At 43.6% G+C, this 18,583-nt stretch overlaps 1 protein-coding gene and 1 pseudogene across 1 annotated transcript; one reads left to right on the forward strand and one right to left on the reverse strand.

Moving 5' to 3' along the window:
- Positions 1-6,497: 6,497 nt before the first annotated feature.
- On the forward strand, positions 6,498-15,102 carry LOC137534736 (gastrula zinc finger protein XlCGF57.1-like). The gene is made up of 3 exons (XM_068256359.1): positions 6,498-6,568; positions 10,873-11,281; positions 13,023-15,102. Exons 2-3 carry the CDS (start codon positions 10,879-10,881, stop codon positions 14,237-14,239), a joined length of 1,620 nt encoding a protein of 539 aa, XP_068112460.1. The 5' UTR covers positions 6,498-6,568; positions 10,873-10,878; the 3' UTR covers positions 14,240-15,102.
- A 1,085-nt stretch (positions 15,103-16,187) lies between these two features.
- Positions 16,188-16,331, reverse strand: LOC137537355 (U2 spliceosomal RNA; annotated as a pseudogene).
- Positions 16,332-18,583: the final 2,252 nt, after the last annotated feature.

The following is an 18,583-nucleotide window of genomic DNA, read 5'->3' on the forward strand; positions in this document are numbered from 1 at the left end:
CACACACGCATATGCAGCAAAACGCTACCTTTCCCGCACTGCTTTGTGTGTTTGCAGCCTGAAATGATTACGGAAAGCTCATTTGATGGCCCCATGGTGGAGACCAAACAAAAAACTAGATTAATGCCAGCCAAACACAGAATGCTATGGATATCAGATAAATTATGTCTTTATGAAATTATAATATTCAGTGCCGTTTCAAGCCACAGACCAAGCAGCCACATGCCTAGTAGAGATGGCCCGAACGGTTCCCGGCGAACGTCCGTGGTTCGCGATCGTGGCGAACCGGGAACTTTTCCGGAAGTTCGGTTTGCCCCCATAGTGCATCATGAGGGTCAACTTTGACGCTCTACATCAGTCAACAGGCACATTGTAGCCAATCAGGCTACACTCCCTCCTGCAGCCCCCCCTTATAAAAGGCAGGCAGCGTCAGGCAGTGGACTAACTCGTGTGCCTGCAGTAATTAGTGAAGGGAGAGCTGCTGTGCAGACTCTCATAGGGAAAGCTTAGTTAGGCTCTTGTAGGCTTGTTAGCTTGCTCCTGGCTGATTGTTATAGCTAATAAAGCACCCCTCAACAGCTCTTTTGAGAGCTAATCTTGTTCTTGTGATCTATTTTTTTTTTTTGTGGCCCACTTGCATTATATACAGCCCTGTCAGTCAATGTCACTGTGCCTGTCTGTGTGTGACAGGTGCACATGTAATACCCATCACTGCATATACCTACTACCTGTTGTGTTCACTCCAGTGCACCCACCTACCTACGTGAGCACACACAGTGTCACTGTGCCTATCCGGTGCCTGTCTGTGTGTGACAGGTGCACATGTAATACCCATCCCTGCATATACCTACTACCTGTTGTTCACTTCAGTGCACCCAGCTACCTACGTGAGCACACGCAGTGTGATATACCACTCCGTGCATACCTGTTAACTGCACCTGTGTGACTGACTGCACATTGTATTAGTCAAGACAGTGCATAGCTTTCACTTCATCCCTCCCAACATGGACAAAACAAAAGGCAGAGGCAGGCCACCTGGCAGGTCTGTTCGAGGTCGCGCTGTCGTGATTTCGTGCGGCCCGTGACCAAAGTACAGTGTTCAGAAGAAGGCACGTTCCATCAACCCGCAATATTGTCAGGACGTAGTTGACTATTTAACACAGAACACCTCATCTTTCTCAGCTCCCGCACGGAAGTGTGACATATCTTCCTCCTCCTGCTCTGATTCTGGCACCCCACTTAACACTCAGTCGGCCCCACCACCAAAGTGCCATCGCCCCAGGGCTCATTGCTTCATTGTGGACAGACCAAATTCGGTCAGCTGGACAGTCACTGTTTTGTCATTCAGCTACCTCAGCCCGGCAACCATATGGGCTTGAAAACCGCCACGGCCTGCACTCTCGCCATGTTGCGCACCAGTCCAGCACGGACGTCACTACACAAACAGCTGTTTGCGGTGCGTTACACAGTGCGTTTGGTGTGTCAGTGTGAAACAGTACTCTAATTACACTCCCTGATTGATGAATACACATGCAAGATGTTTTAAAGCACTTTAGGCCTGTAATTTAGCATTCAATGTGATTTCGCCCCTTAAAACACTGCTTTGCATCAAATCCAGATTTTCCCCGGGACTTTTGGTGTCTATCCCACTCCGCCATGCCCCCCTCCAGGTGTTAGACCCCTTGAAACATCTTTTCCCTCACTTTTGTGGCCAGCATAAATTTTTCTAGTTTTCCAAGTTCCCCTCCCCATTAAAGTCTATTGTGGTTTGCGAAAGTTCGTGCGAATCTCTAATGTCTAGATCACCACTTATTGGTGATGGAGGGTGTGGGTTGTCACGTTACAGGTCCTGAACAGGAGGCGATTTTAATAATAATATAATAATATGCCACTCTCCTAATTTTTCTTACTTGCTGCATATTATTGTATTGCAGTTTGTAACTGCAAGTACCAGGCCCGTATTTACCCACAGGAGCCTATAGGCATAGATGTCCTGGCACCTCAGACTTCCCCCTCCATGAACCTACATACCCCCACCAAACTGCACGACAAGTGTTCTGGCTGTCCCAGCTGTTACTTCTCCCTTCCATCATCAGGTGCATGTAGGCACAAGCCTACAGTGCCTTATGGTAAATCCGGCCCTAGCATTTACACTTTCCAAGTACAACAAAGTATGTAATGAGAGGTAGAGGGGCGGCAGGGATTGGGGGTGTCAGTATCTTTGATCTCAGGTCCCTCACAGCCATGTCCTGGCACTGTACATGACTTTATTCATTAGAAGGGCCTCTAGGCTTTCATAAGAGAGAACGGACCCAGGTGACAGGTCTTCTTATCTTCATTTTTTTATGTAATCATTTCCGCACAAATAAGAAAGCCAACACATTTTGATTGCTTTAAAGGTGCACTAAAGTGGAAATTTGTGTGTGTGTGTGTGTGTGTGTGTGTATATATATATATATATATATATATATATATATATATATATATATATATATATTCCCAATAACTTTATCCCTGACCTGTCTGGTGTGTTCTTTGGACACACCAGACAGGTTGCTCCCAAGATTCTCTTAGACAACCTCTGAGGCCATCACAGAGCAGCTGTATTTATACTGACATTAGATTACACACAGGTGCACTCTATTTAGTCATTAGCACTCATCAGGCAATGTCTATGGGCAACTGACTGCACTCAGACCAAAGGGGGCTGAATAATTACGCACACGCCACTTTGCAGTTATTGATTTGTAAAAAATGTTTGGAATCATGTATGATATCCGTTCCACTTCTCACGTGTACACCACTTTGTATTGGTCTTTCATGTGGAATTCCAATAAAATTGATTCATATTTGTGGCAGTAATGTGACAAAATGTGGAAAACTTCAAGGGGGCCGAATACTTTTGCAAGCCATATATATATATATATATATATATATATATATATATATATATATATATATATATATATGTATATATATATATATATATATATATATATATATATATATATATATATATATATATATACATATATATATATATGTATATATATATATATATATATATATGTATATACTGTATATACAATGGAACCTTGGTTTGAGAGCATAATTCACTCTAGAAACATGCTTGTAATCCAAAGCACTTTTATATCAAAGCGAATTTCCCCATAAGAATAAATGGAAACCCAGTTCATTCATTCCACAATATAAAAACAGTTACAGTAAAATAGTATAAAATAAAAATGTAAACAAGACTTTTACTATAACGAACAGAATCATTGCCATCTGTTGCCTCGCCCAAACCCTTTTTTTGTGTGTGGCTTTAAAGAGACACTGAAGTGGAAAAAAAAAAATGATACAATGATTTGTATGTGTCGTACAGCTAAGAAATAAAACATTAGGATCAGAGACAAAAGTCTAATTGTTTCCAATACAGGAAGAGTTAAGAAACTTCAGTTGTTATATCTATGCAAAAAAGCCATTAAGCTTACGACTTTCAAAGTTGCAGAGAGGGTTGTCTTCTGAAGTTTATTATCTCAATTCTCAACTGTCAGTGAAGAATTGTCTTTTTCTCTGCCAGAGGACAGGTCAATAGTTCACAAGACTGCTCTGAAAAAATCATTTAAGAATGCTGAGTAGTGTGTAAACTGCAGATATTAAAGAATGATGCAATGTTATAAAACACACTATATAACTGAAAATAAAAATATGAGAATATTTTCTTTGCTACTAATCTTCTAGTAATTATCCGTACTGCACAACCAATTCATTATATCATATTTTTTTTCCGCTTCAGTGTCTCTTTAACAAGGAACTTATCCAATGACAGTTACTTTGAGGAGTTCATGGAAATGTGACTTTGCACAGTCTCTACACTAGCTTCTGGTGGCTTTCCGGGATCAGTCCATGGCACCTGGCGTGTTACATGACCCGACACAGGTCAGGTGACTTGCTGGGAGCAGTACGTGAGGATGCTGTAGAGCTGCTAGGAGCTTGTCAGGAGCTACAGGACGTCTCCAAAGGCTCAGTGGGTACTTTATCCTGCACAATCTGGGAAGTTTGCGCTTTTTTAGCCGGTTACTCAAGCAACCGGCAAGCACATGTATCCAGCATCAGGTGATACCTGCCGGTGTTGAATGCTGAGGACTATATATATATTTTTTTTAAAAATTCAGATCATACTGTATGAAAACATAAACACATTATTGATTGTTCTCTTATGTAACTGGTCGATCAACAACTTGGATTTTTTTCATAAATGCGATTGCATCTAGTTTATCAGGAATAATTTGGATCCTTTAATTCTGTAAATCAATTAATCAGGTTCTTTTCTTTGTGTAACAATGTTTAGGAGAAACCATAACCAAGAATTGAACTTCATCCCAAGTAGTAGCCAATGCCCCCTTTCCCATGAAAAATATGTTCCTTTTTACAAACGGATCATCTGGGGGCCCTGTATGGCTAATGTGGTGAAACCCCTCCCACAGTGTGATGTCAGGACCATGGTTCCGACATCACACTGTGGGAGCCTTAAAGGGGAACTGAAGAGAGAGGTATATGGAGGCTGTCATGTGTATTTCCTTTTAATCAATACCAGTTGCCTGGCAGCCCTGCTGGTCTATTTCTCTGCAGTAGTATCTGATTAAAACCAGAAACAAGCATGCAGCTAGTCTTGTCAGATCAGACTTATAAGTCTGAACCACTGAAACACCTGATCTGCTGCATGCTTGTTCAGGGGCTATGGCTAATAGTATTAGAGGCAGAGGATCAGCAGGGCTGCCAGGCAACTGGTATTGTCTAAAAGGAAATAAACATGACAGCCTCCATATACCTCTCTCTTCAGTTCCTCTTTAAACAATACAGCGGTCAGCGTATTGAATGGAAGGGGAAGTGACATAGCCGGAAAGACTAGCAGTGCGCTTCACAGTGAGACGCACGCTGGTTCCGGCGATGCGCGAGGCGGATTCTGCCCTGCTGTAATTGCGGCAAGTTTTTATCCCCTCCATGGAGCTGAGTGGGTCCGTGATGATGCACAACTAGCTTGAAAACAATTGTTGTCCTGCTGTCCTTAATGTATTGATGTAAAATCTATTGGAGTAAGGCCTGCAAATGCAATAATCAGTTGGTGCCCACGTGTCTCTTTTCTACATGGGTTCAATAACACTGTGGGAGCCTTGTTGCATTGTGGGAAATAACAGCTATTTACAGCTGTTTCTAATTGCCAATAAAAAGCAAGCAGCATCTCCTTCCACAGACATCGCTTGCCAGCAGTAAAGATGTCACCATGTGATAAATGTCAGGCCTGGTGCACACCAAAAACCGCTAGCAGATCCGCAAAATGCTAGCAGATTTTGAAACGCTTTTTCTTATTTTTCTGTAGCATTTCACCTAGCATTTTGCAGTTTTGGGAAGCGTTTTTGGTGTAGTAGATTTCATATTTTGTTACAGTAAAGCTGTTACTGAACAGCTTCTGTAACAAAAACGCCTGAAAAACTGCTCTGAACTGCCTTTTTCCAGAGCGGTTTACGTTTTTCCTATACTTTACATTGGAGGCAGAAACACCTCCGCAATCCAAAATCTAGTGGAGTAGAAGACAAAGATCGAGGCACCGCTTCTTTAAAATCCCTTTATTCCGGTTGTGTAAATAGCAGGTACATAGCAGTGGGGGTATCAGATGCCTGACAGCTGTTTCGCTCGATTAGACCAGCTTCTTCAGAGGCAGATTGTACAATCTGCCTCTGAAGAAGCTGGTCTTCTACTCCACTGGATTTCAACTACACTTCGGATGTGCACGCTCTGATTCCCATTTCCGGTGTGTCTGCCCTGCTGCATTTGGTGCCAGGTACTGTGCCTCTCCTTCCATTTGCAATCCAAAATCTGCAGCAGCCCGGGAGTATGCGTTTCTGCAAAACGCCTCCCGCTCTGGTGTGCACCAGCCCATTGAAATACATTACCCAAGCGTTTCCACATCCGCAAGCGGATCGAAAAACGCTGCCGAACTGCTCTGTTGTGCACTAGGCCTCAGAATGTAAATCAGGGAGAGGAAAGATTTTACACTGGGCAAACACTGACTAAATCATTCATACATAATTATTGCAAAAATGAAGCACTTTTTTATTACATTATTTTCACTGGAGTTTGTCTTTAACATTGCAGTGTCTCCCCTATTTATTGTACAGTGCTGCGTATAGATAAAGTTTAATAGTAATAATAATAATAAATAATGCAGTAATAGAACTTGTATGATCTGTTTTTTCTTGTATTCCTGTATTGTCATATTGCTGTATGCCCCCCCCCCCCCCCCCCCTCTAAAATATTGTCTGTAACCTAAACTAATGTAACATTGTATAATGTAATCATAATGGAGAGGACATGGCACAAAGCAATGCAATAATGACTGCAGTTCCTCTATTTTACACAAGGTGGCGACGTCACTTCTATCAGGTGGAACGCAGAGCCCGGGAAGAGCTGGAAAGACGAAGAATAGGTTGGACAGGAAGTTCCCAATTTAGACGAACTGGCAGGAAGAGGAGAGGCAATATCACTATAACTGCCTGCTGTGGAGGTAATAAGATATAAAGAAGATATAAACTGATACTGATAAATGTACCTTTTTAATAACTGTTCGTGTTGTAGTCCAGCTCCCTCCTCCAGGGTCCACAGCTGGTTACACACACTTCTAGGATGACTGGTTGTGCTTTTCTGGGTGTAATACCTGCTCATATCTCACAATCTTTTTACAAGCCTGTAGTGAGAGGTGGGTGGAGGCAGCCATATTTATTTCCCTTTAAACCATACCATTTGGCTGTCTGTCCTGCTAATCTCTTTGGCTACATTAGTGTCTGAATCACACACCTGAAATAAGCATGCGGCTAAACCAGTAAGACTTCAGTCAGAGATATCTGATCTGCATGCTTGCTAGTGTTGTCCGGATCATGAACGATTCGGATCTTTGATCCGAATCTATTTTGTGAGTCAAATCATCCGAATCATCAAAATGAGTGATTCAGATTGCAAAGGGGGCGGGGCCAGGAGCGACACGCCCACCTCTCAGCAGGCAGCGGGGTCCAGGAAGCAGAGCAGAGATGGATCGCTCTGTTGAAGGGGAGGCAGCCTTGCACAGCCACAGGTATATGAGAGAGAGGGGACATCGGTGCCACTGCCAGATATGTGTAGAGCACACATACTGGCTGAAATGTGCTGTTCATTACAGGCTGTCTGTTCCATAGTTGTGCACAGTGAACACATTGAAAACTTTTGGCACAGCTCAGTAACGTTACAGGCAGCATGCTGGGCTAGGACAGGGCAGGCACTGTGATTGCTGTGCAATATGATCCTCCTGCACTGCTCTAAACAGCTGCACTTTATTTCTGTGAATGCTTTGGGGAATGGGAGTTGGGAGTATACAGATGAACATATAGGTGAAATATATGTAAAGCATATGATTGCAGCATGTGGGTATTGTGTGCAAACAAACATTTCTGCTCTCTGCTCGTCCCTCCTCCCTTCTCTGTCCACTCCCTGCCCTATGTCCATCTTCTCCCCTTCTCTGTGTGTCCACCCCCCTCCCCTTCTCCTGTCCTGCTAGTCATTTCACCCCCGAATGCTTCCTTTGTAAAATGATCCGAGATTCGGATCTAAGATCCGGATCTTTTCAATGATCCGATTTGAATCATCCGGATCATTGAAAAGATCCGAACCTTCCCATCTCTCATGCTTGCTCAGGGTTTATGGCTACGTATTAGAGGCAGTGCATCAACAGAACAGACAGGCAAATTGTATTTCAGAACAGAGAGGCAGTCTCGATATTCCTCTCACCTTTATACATAAGATAAGAAGGAGGGGTGGCTTCAAGACATGCCTAGGCCACACCTTCAGACACACCCTCTCTGCCATCACTACTTTTCCTTCTAAATGTGGCCACACACCATACAATTTTTTACATTACTTTTCAATTCAAGATTTACAATCAATTTTAATGATTGATTTGAAAAAGATGACCAATGTACCACACGTTAAATCTCTCCCCAATTATGAAAAAATGTCAATCTAACACATACCATGCAAACTTGCAAATAAATTGGTCCGCAATTACCAGCACTTACGGTAGAGAAAAATAGAAAAAAATGGGAATTCCGATCTGAAATTTGCCTTCTTAAAGAGAATCTAACAAAATGTTGAGCCTTTTTTCTTCTATCCTATAAGTTCCTATGCCTGTTCTAATGTGCTCTGGCTTACTGCAGCCTTTCTTATTTGCACAGTGGCTGTATTATCTCTGTTATGTGATCTTATCTTCTCTCCTCTGTCGGGCTCAGGCAGTCAGGCTGGAATGTGCTGTGCTGCTTGTGATTGGATAGAAGCTATACACACCCTCTCCAGGCTCCCTGCACACTCTGTATAACTCACACACTGAGCTCCTCTCAGCCTATCACTTGCTATGCCTTTTGTTTGTAAACACTGCATAAAAATGGCAATTACAAGCCAGGATTGCAGCAGGGAGTGGCAGAAACAGCACAGCGGGGCCCAGGAGAACATAATGAATAGAATGGTATGCTTTTTATTGTAAGAATTTTAGAGTACAGATTCTCTTTAAAACAGAAGGAAATTTGCAGTAATTCAGCTATAACTAAGTGAACATTTGTGGTTACCCACAGTGCACCACTACTGAATATGCAAATTATCTTTTTGCCCCTGTAAAAGCCAGGCTAGCATCCAGAACTGCTGGTGTATAGCAAGCCTATAGCTTTAAATTTTACACAGCTACATCAAACCCACATGTAGAAACGATAACTTTTATTGAATTGCTGTAAAATGGGATCATTTTATTGTATCGTGTGTGTGGCCACCTTAGTGTTTGACAATATGCAATATGTAAATTTGGGGTTTTGAGTTCTATAAACATATTTTTGATAGAGAAATATAAATGTGTATATTTCAAGATAAACTTTAGTAAAAAATAATGTACTTAATGAGTTCACTTATTTTTTTAACGATACTAATTTCTAAATGATTTAGTCAGAGACAACATCTTCAATCCCGTCAGGTTCAGCTCTGCGGAATGTATATCTACTCAGTGTTCTGAAGCCAGTACAAATAATACTTAGTCTCCCAGAATGTTCTGGAGAAGGTGGGGTGAATTCTGCATAGCTAAACAGCCTAGGCTAAGCATCACAGGGAGGGCGGGGTTATATACCAATACACAGCAATATAGAGCTATAGGAAGTGTTTGTGATGCTGAAACCAGGAAAATGACCATAAAAGTGGGTGTCCTGAATAATATTCTACATTGAACTATTTATCACTACAGTGTCTCTTAAAGGGAATCCAGAAGGACTCAAATTCGGAATTAAAATTAAGTCTAATGACTTCACGTGTGACCACAGGCAGCGGGGAGTTAACGTCATAGGCCAGAATCAGAAAACTTTATTTCGCCAAGCATGACTGGGTCATGCCCGGAATTGTTTTTGGCACAATACATCTGGCTCAGAGAGAAGACATAGATAGAGACATATATAGATAGCAGCGAGCTGTAGCAGCATCGGTTAGCATGAGTTAGCATTTCATTTCATTGCATTCCACTACACATTGCATTGCTATACAATTGTATTTCACTATACGTAGTATTGCATTTCCCTATACATCACAGTCCCTAGTGTTTACACAGCTATATCAAACCCACATGTAGAAACGATAACTTTTATTGAATTGCTGTAAAATCGGATCATTTTATTGTATCGTGTGTGTGGCCACCTTAGTGTTTGAAAATATGCAATATGTAAATTTGGGGTTTTGAGTTCTATAAACACATTTTTGATAGAGAAATATAAATGTGTATATTTCATGATAAACTGTCGTAATGAAAGCCACGTTGCATGACTCACTACCGCACATCTTCTTTCAAGCCGGAAGGAGGAAGCGCGATATTGAGTCATGGAATGCGGCTTTCATTACGCCTATGAGGCGTAATGGAACGCAGATGTCCCCAAAGACTTCTGGGTAGGTTATCTTCCCGTTGCCTGTGGTCACACGTGAAGTCAGTAGACCTCATTTGAATTCCGGATTTGAGTCCTTCTGACTCGAAAACCCATCACTGTCTGGCACTGCATCAACGTTAATGTAAAAAAAGCTTTATTCCATATGGCTTTACTGTTCCACACAACAATGTGCACCAGCGTGCAAAAGACAAGTTAGATCATACCCAATCCTATGGTGAGGCTGCCCATTGGAGCGAAACAGACGTTAGGTGTGCTGCTGCTCCCACATCGCCCCGCGGCTTCACCATACATTAACGCTGATGCAGTGCTGGACTCTTTTGCTCTCCTTACATGCTAAATGGTAGCTACTTCAGATATAGGATACTACTTAAGCTAGAGCTGCTGCAGACACCCAATGATGCACATCCAGCTTATTCCCCTGCGTGCACATCTGGTTTGAAATGTGGTGTCCTTGAGAAAGAGACACGGTGTTGTCTGGAAACATTGGAATGTTTTATATGCAGCAATAAAGATTAAAGGATGCATGAGGTAGCCCTAAAAAAGGTTAAACTCACCTGGTGCTTCTTCCAGCCACTAGTAGTGTCTTTGTCCCTCGGCTCAGATGTGGAGTCACCCAGTCGCTGCCTATTCACTGTGGTCACATATTGGTTGTCTGGTAACCAGTGGTATTAGCACCCAGGAACCATTGGGACCTACCCTATGGTGTGCATCACCGTAGCAGAGGCTTCCCCCTACAGAGGTAAGTATCTTACTTTTTTTAATGTGACTTCGGGTTTAGTTTTACAGACTGTCATTTGCTTATTAGCCTTCTGTGGCCTCATACTTCAGTGTTAATGTATTAAAGATTGTACTTTCTATAATTGTTTGGCTTTAGGGTACAATGATGAGGACAATTAAGGAGGAAGAAGAGACACATGTGAGGGGTGATCAGCAGTCTGCAGTGGAGGGTGACGTGATGAGGACCATTAAAAAGGAAGAAAAAGAGACGTATGTGAGATCCGTTAAACAGTCTACAGAGGAGGATAGTGTTATGGAAAGAACAATTAAAAAGGAGGAAGTGACAAATGTGTGGGGTTATCAGCATTCCATGGAGGAGGATGAAATGATGTGCACCATTAACGAGGAAAAATACAAGAGAAATATGAAGAGTGATCAGTATATGGAGGAGGATGACGCAGGGCGAATGAAAGAGGAGGAGGAAGAGCTGTATCACCATACTATGGAACAGGGCGTAATAATGGTGATAGTTAAGGAGGAGGAATCCTCCGCAGATAGCAGTGCAGGTGAGTAATAAACACACAACGGTTTCATGTGTTCACTTTACTTCTCCAAGCAAAATTATTGCAAATTGCTTTTACGTTATGAAGAATGATCTCTCTGGGTTAGATGAGGCTGTCCTGTCCGCAGCACCTGATGCTAAAGTGTACTTGAGGTGGCCATCAGGGGTGTATTTATACTCACCTGGGGTTTCCTCCAGCCCCATGAGGTTCGTAGGTCCCTCGCTGTCCTCTCCGGCTGCTCCGTTATCTTCTATTCCTCTCCAGTAATCCGTCCAGCCGAGCTGTTCTGCTCATGCACGTCTTGGCCGCACACACACTCTCGTCGTGCAGGTGCAGAGCGGCGCACCCGCAGTTGAGAGCATTCTGCGCCTGTGCAGTAGTACTACCCTGAAGGGCACGGGAGCGCGGCCTGGCCGCACATATGCAGAAGCACATGACTGGCCGCCACTGTGCAGATTACCATAGAGGGTTGGAATATAACAGAGTGACCAGAGGGAGCCCACGAGCCTCGTGGGGCTGGAGGAAGCCCCAGGTGAGTATTAATATACCCCTGATGGCCATTTCAGGCACACTTTAACTCCTTCAGCTTAGCTGCTTTTAGTAACTAGCCTTCCCTTCACATTTATATTTTTGCTATGAAAATGTAATATGTGTGACGAATATAATACAAGGGTTCAGCAGTACATCAATGCCTGTTTATGACACATTGTCCTCTTTTCCCAAATTGAACAAATATTATATGCATTGAGTTTCTATAGCAGGAGAAGTAGAGAGTCGGCACTACAGTATTCGCGCTGCACTATCAGTGTTAAGGATGTAGCAAGACACACACACCCCTCTTCCGCACCTCTGTTGCTGTCAGGGTGCTCTGATCTATAGATGCTTGCAACGTGGTAGGAGAAAGGAAAAGGAGAAACAATCGGCACTGCTGCTTTTGCTATTTATTCCAGGGTGCAATAAAATCCATGTACATGTCTCATAGTAATGAGTCTTCAATATGTGACATCACAAACGTCATTCAAAATGACTTGTGTAACATACCATTTCTAGAGGTGGTGTGGTGATGGTGGGTGCTGGGCACAGATAGCCTCATGAATTGAGTATAAAGAAGACATAAAGCACAACTGAAGGGAGAAAAATATGGAGGCTGACATATGTATTTCCTTATAAATAATGCTAGTTGTCTGGCAGCCCTGCTGGTCTATTTGGCTGCATTAGTGTCTGAATCACACTAGAAACAAGCATGTAGATAATCTTGTCAGATCTGACAATAATGTCAGAAACACCTGATCTGCTGCATGCTTGTTCAGGGTCTATGGCTAAAAGTATTAGAGGCAGAGGATCAGCAGGATAGCCAGGAAACTGGTATTGCTTAAAAGGAAATAAAAATGGCAGCCTCCATATTTTAATGTCCTTTAACTAATAAATGGTTTGAGTGGCTGGATAGTGTAGTGGTTAAGGGCTCTGCCTCTGACGTAGGAAACCAGGATTCAAATCTCTGCTCTTCCTGTTCTGTAAGCTTGCACCTATGCAGTGAGGAGACCTTGGGCAAGACTCCCTAACACTGCTACTGTGTACTGAGCTCACCCTAGTGGCTGCAGCTCTGGCGCTTTGAGTCCATCAGGAAGAAAGTGTGAATTCTGTGTCTTGTCTTGTTTGATTGATTTATTTAAAAAAAAAAAATTTGATTGAAGACTTTTAAACAGGTAGAATAAAAATGATATTAATATTCTCTCTCCAACAGATGAACAAGATGAAGGGAGCACCTCGGAGGGACGTCTTATCTCACCTCCAGATTATAATGCAGAAGATAATGATGTCACACAATATTCTCCAGGAGGAAACCCCATTACTGGAAATACACATCACAGACTTTACCATAAGGAGAGATCTTCGGATCCCTCTAATCCTGAAGAATCTTCTGACTCATCATATCCAATTAACCATCTGAGATTTCATAGGACAAATCCATCATGTAACCCGTCGGTTCCTGAGGGATCCTCTGCAGGGGTTTTATGCAGCGTTAGACAGAATGTTGGTAACAAGAAATTGCCGCAGACTGAAAGCGATAAACGTTTTAGCTCTGGCTCCCTTCCCGATTTACACCAGAGAGTGCGAGCGGGTGAGTGTGCTTTACCGTGCTCTGAATGTGAGAAGCGGTTCTGTGGACACCAGAGAACACAGACAGCCAAGGGACGTTTTTTGTGCTCAGAGTGTGGGAAAAATTTTGTTCACAAAGGAGCCCTTATTAGGCACCAGAAGCTTCACAGAGGCGAGCGTCCTTTTACATGTTTAGAATGTGGGAAGTGCTTTGGCCAAAAGGGACAACTCCTCATACACCTCAGAATACACACAGGGGAGCGACCTTATTCATGTTCAGAGTGTGAGAAAGTTTTTTCTAACAAAAGAAATCTTGTTAAACACCAGAGAACACACACAGGAGAGCGTCCTTATGTATGTTTGGAGTGCAGGAAAGATTTTTCTCAGAAAGGAGATCTTCAAAGACACCAGAAAGTTCACACAGGAGAGCGCCCTTATTTATGCTCAGAGTGTGGGAAAGGATTCATTAAGAAAGGAGATCTTGTTAAGCACCAGCGAACTCACACGGGCGAGCGGCCATTTAAATGCCTAGAATGTGGGATAGCCTTCATTGGTAAAAGAGACCTTCTTAGACATGAGAAAAAACACAAAGGAGAGTGTCATTTTACATGTTTGGAGTGTGGGAGAAGTTTCAACGATAGAGAAAGCTTTGATAAACATATGAGAGTACACACTGGCGAGAGGCCTTACTCATGTTCAGAGTGTGGGAAATGTTTTGCTCTCAAAACAAACTTTGTTAAACACCAGAAAATACACAAAGGGGAGCGACCCTTTTTATGTTCAGTGTGTGAGAAAAGTTTCATTGATAGGGATCACCTTGTGAGACATCAAAAAATTCACACAAACCAACAACCTTTTTGATTTTCAAAGTTAGGAGAACATGTATTCAAAAAGGGAAGGTTTTCCTAATTCCCCAAAATCTGCATGAGACTTTCTTAAACTCCTTAGAGTTCTGATCCTTTCTGGACTTTAGTGTCTAAAAGGGGTGCAATACTTTGTCTGGAAAGAATCAGAAGACTAACCTAGGCAGCCAGATATCCCCCTCCCGAAGTGTAGGTAGCAAGAAAACACCCCCCCACCCTTCCCCGAGAATGTATCATCACTTGTGTGAAGACCATATTCAGCCACCCAGTGCAGATAGCCAGGGAGTGCTCCTCCCCCTCCCTCAGTATAGGTCGCCGGAGATCCATTATGCAGCGAGTGCAGCGGAGGAGTAGGTCACTCACCTCCCCAGGGTCCGGTCACGTGCTGCACATCTTCATCTTTCCTCCTGGGAGCTCTCCTTCTCTACGCTGAGATCGCTGTCTATCATCATGTGACTGCGATCTATCCATAATAATGGGTCTAAGGGAGGACACCAAGAAGACAGACTGCTGCATCCGGATCCCTGGAAGACGAGTGATCTACAGCTCCGCTGCACACTTTGCACATGGCCCTCCCAGTGGTCTCCATGAGTGTATCTTTGGGTTTTCCCTTTTCCACTGAAAATTAACCCCAAGCTACACTTGTGAATACCGCTAAGGTGGTTAAACACTAGGAACTTTTGCAGGTAAGCATCATTTATTATGTGCTTACTATGGGAAAGAGCGTGATAAACAGAGAAGACATGAAGTTTCCATTTATGTTCAGAGTGTGGGAAAACTAACATCAATAAATCATGCCTTGTGAAGGCATAAGCAGATTGTGCTGTGTTATTAACCATAAACTATGCACTCATTGTTGTACTTGTGCTTAATCATTCTTTGTAGCTGTTAACACCAAAGTGGCTTAGTTAAACTATGATCCGAGGCAAAGTTACCTAAGGTAAGAGCATACCTCTATGAGCTGTCTGTTCCTCTCCTTGCTACCCCAGTCTCTGTAATCACTCCTTGAAAAAAAATGACTTTTGGCACAGTCACATTTCCAGGCAGGAAGAGGTGGGCTTACTGTGATGTTCCCTCCTATTACCTCTGAATCCCCCCTTTTCCCTATCATTCACACCCCACAAGGAATAAAATAATCTAAATATATAAGGAGCCTTTGTAGCTAAAATGTCAAAACTTTCATAGGATATTCTTTAAGATTTGTCAGTCAATATTTGCATTGTGTACAACTGCTTGAATGCACAAATATCGCCACAACAAAGCATTTAGAGTTGCACCATGCACGCACAGACTTTTTTTTTTAAGCTTTCTTGGCTCCTGTTGCGCACAACAGGGGCCCGGAGTAAACAAGGCTTTATGCCCATGCACGGAAAAAGTGGAAGTGCATAAACACCCCACAAAACGTGCATGAGCAGCCCCGGGCCCCACGAAAGCAGGGCCCTTTCCGGTGTTCATCGAAAGGGAACCTCCCCCTTTGCCTTTGGCACAGGGGGTACATGGGGTCCTCCGACACCCGAAGGACTGGGGGACCCCCAACTGCCCAGTGGTTACCCACAGGGTCTGGCCATGTGGCATCTCACATGGTCCTGGTGGCTCCCCCAAGAGGGAGCCGGGGTGTGGACCGAAGTCCCCAGGGGACAAGTCCTGGGTGCCAGCAAGCTGGCCCCAACCTTTGCGGCCGGTGTTATAAAAATTCCGCTCTCTCCCTAGCCAAAAGGCCGGGGAGCTGTGTTATTCGGCTATGCATATGGGCAGTACAGACCTAAGCACCTTACTCCACCCAGGATTTCCCACGTCCCAGGTTTTTCAGGTTCTCCTGGAGTGCCACTTCCATGGGCAGTATGCCTAAGCAAAGCCCTCAGCCTTCCAGCTTCAACCGTGGTAGATCCATCTAGTCAGAATCTAGGGAACTTAAGAACAACAGTGGACACCCGTACTAGAGGATTTGGGGGTGTCCCTCCCCCTCTTCACTCTTTCCATGGTGCCCCCCCACTTTCGGGGTTGTCAGAGCTTACTTCAGGCCCGGCCTGCCCTGAAACTGATAAGAACAGATACTACACTTGATCTTAGCCAAAAGGCCGAGAAGTGAGAAGCACGCACAGACTGGTATTCCTCACAATATTGTCGCAATGTACGATGGACCTGATTCATCAAGTTGCCCTGCGAAGGAGTGCCCAGTTTCTCTGCCTTACATAGCAGCTTACAGCTAGAAGCTTGCTGCTATGTAAAGAGCATGCCTTCCTAAGTTTTGCGCAATGTGCGCAACTTTAACTGTGGGCGGTCCTGCATCATTACCGCAATACTTTACTCACGGCTGCTGCTATGTGAATATATATAGTTACAACTATGTTAATTAACATAGTAGCAGCCACGAGTAAAGTATCGCGGTAACGATACTTCACAGGACCGCCCGCAGTTAAAGTTATGCGCATTGCTATGTAAGCAAATTGTGTAACTAAGATAAGCACGCTTCTTACATAGAAGCCAGCACTCCTATATGAGGCAGAGAAAGTGGGCGCTCCTTCGCATTAAGCTGTGCTGCTAAGCAGCGCAGCTTGATGAATCCTGCCCAATGCATTGGTCAGGTCGCCTACATTACTGACCAATATCGCTCTACTATATAGATCAATAATATTAGTTGGGTGTGTAGGTGACTAAATCAATGCATGGTAGCATATGTTAATAACATGGTGAATGATACGAATCTGATTGTAAAAGGAACAAATCGTAAACAGGATTCTGGCAAGTTACATCATATCATAATAAGCATTCTGTAATTACAGAACCATGGCATTAATAGCCAAAATAACTGCTATATTCTAGACACTTAGGTAGGGAACACACGACTATTTTCGTGCGCGTTTTCTGCACAGAAAAACTGAGAACTCATGTTAATCAATGGGCTAGTTCACACTTACTGTGTTGTTCGCACGCAGAAAAAAAACTGACAATCTGCATGATGACTCTGCACATTTTGTCAGTTTTCTCTATCAATTACATCAGCTGCTGTGAAAAAACGCGCGCGTTTTCCTGCATGGAAACACACTTGGTGTGCAGAAAAAGTATGCAGAAAAACGCGCGCGGAAAACTGAAAGTCAAGTGTGTTCCCTGCCTTACAGGCTAGCTCAGACTTTGGTTAGATGGTACACACCAGAGCTAGGTTAGTCGGTAAACCCCAGAACTTGGGTAGCTGTTCACAGCTGTTAGTAAACACCAGAGCTTGGATAGTCAATAAATACCATAGCTTGGTTAGTTGGTAAACACCAGGGCATGGTGAGTTGGTAATCACCAGAGCTTGAATAGTTTAACATCAGAGCTTGGTTAGTTGGTGAACACCACCAGGACAAAATAAAACAGCTCCTGGCTATGAAGATGACACTTTCCTGTCAGCCATCCAGACTAGAGACCTGTGCGGGTCTAATTTTTCAGACCTGCACCCGCAGCCCCGCAACCCGCTTTCTGGTGAATCTGGTACCCGTAACCCGTTTAAATCAAAACAGGTACCCGACCCGCATTTCGGATAACCCGCGGGTACCCGACCTGATGCTCTGTGCTGGTCTAATTTTTCAGACCCGCAGCCCTGCTACCTGTACCGAACCCGCAACCTGCTTTTTTGTGAATCTGGTAATTGCACTCAACCCACTACCCGACCCGCAACCCAATAAAAGTCAAAATGGGTACTCGAACCCGACCCGCATTTCGGGTAACCCGCGGGTACCTGCTGGTATCCGACCCGATGCAGGCCTCTAATCTAGACTGTCATTACCAACATGAATGCCTGTAGTCTGTATAATAAGATTTACTAGCGATACATATTAGATAAATATTAAAACAACATATGAAATACATTTTGCTTAATAGCTCAGCTGGATGCCGCAATGAAGCTGCATACATCTTCATACAAACCTTGCATACACCTGCATCAACGCAGAATTATTTGTATCTTACTGACCTTCCCTACTAGTGACACAAGTATTTGACTTCAGGAAGCACACCACTACCCCACCTCCTATTGACATGGATGGCACTGAGGTTGCAAGGGTACCCAGTGTCCGCCTCCTCAATGACCTTACCTGACAGGCAAACACCACCACGACCGAGAAGAAGGTACAGAAAAGACTCTTCTTCCTTCGCCAACTTAAAGAGAAACTTCGACCAAGAATGGAACTTTATCCCAATCAGTAGCTGATACCCCCTTTTACATGAGAAATCTATTCCTTTTCACAAACAGACCGTCAGGGGACGCTGTATGACTGATATTGTGGTGAAACCCCTCCCACAAGCAGCTCTGAGTACGTACTCCTGGCAGTTTCCTGTCTGCGAACCTTGCTGCATTGTGGGA

Source organism: Hyperolius riggenbachi, chromosome 10 (genome assembly GCF_040937935.1).
Source record: "Hyperolius riggenbachi isolate aHypRig1 chromosome 10, aHypRig1.pri, whole genome shotgun sequence".
Classification (NCBI taxonomy): Eukaryota; Metazoa; Chordata; class Amphibia; order Anura; family Hyperoliidae; genus Hyperolius; species Hyperolius riggenbachi.

Coding starts and splice junctions, on each gene's coding strand:
- LOC137534736 (XM_068256359.1), top strand. CDS start 10,879: ATGATGAGGACAATTAAGGAGGAAGAAGAGACACATGTGAGGGGTGAT. Junction 11,282..13,022: donor CTCCGCAGATAGCAGTGCAG/GTGAGTAATAAA, acceptor TCTCTCCAACAG/ATGAACAAGATGAAGGGAGC.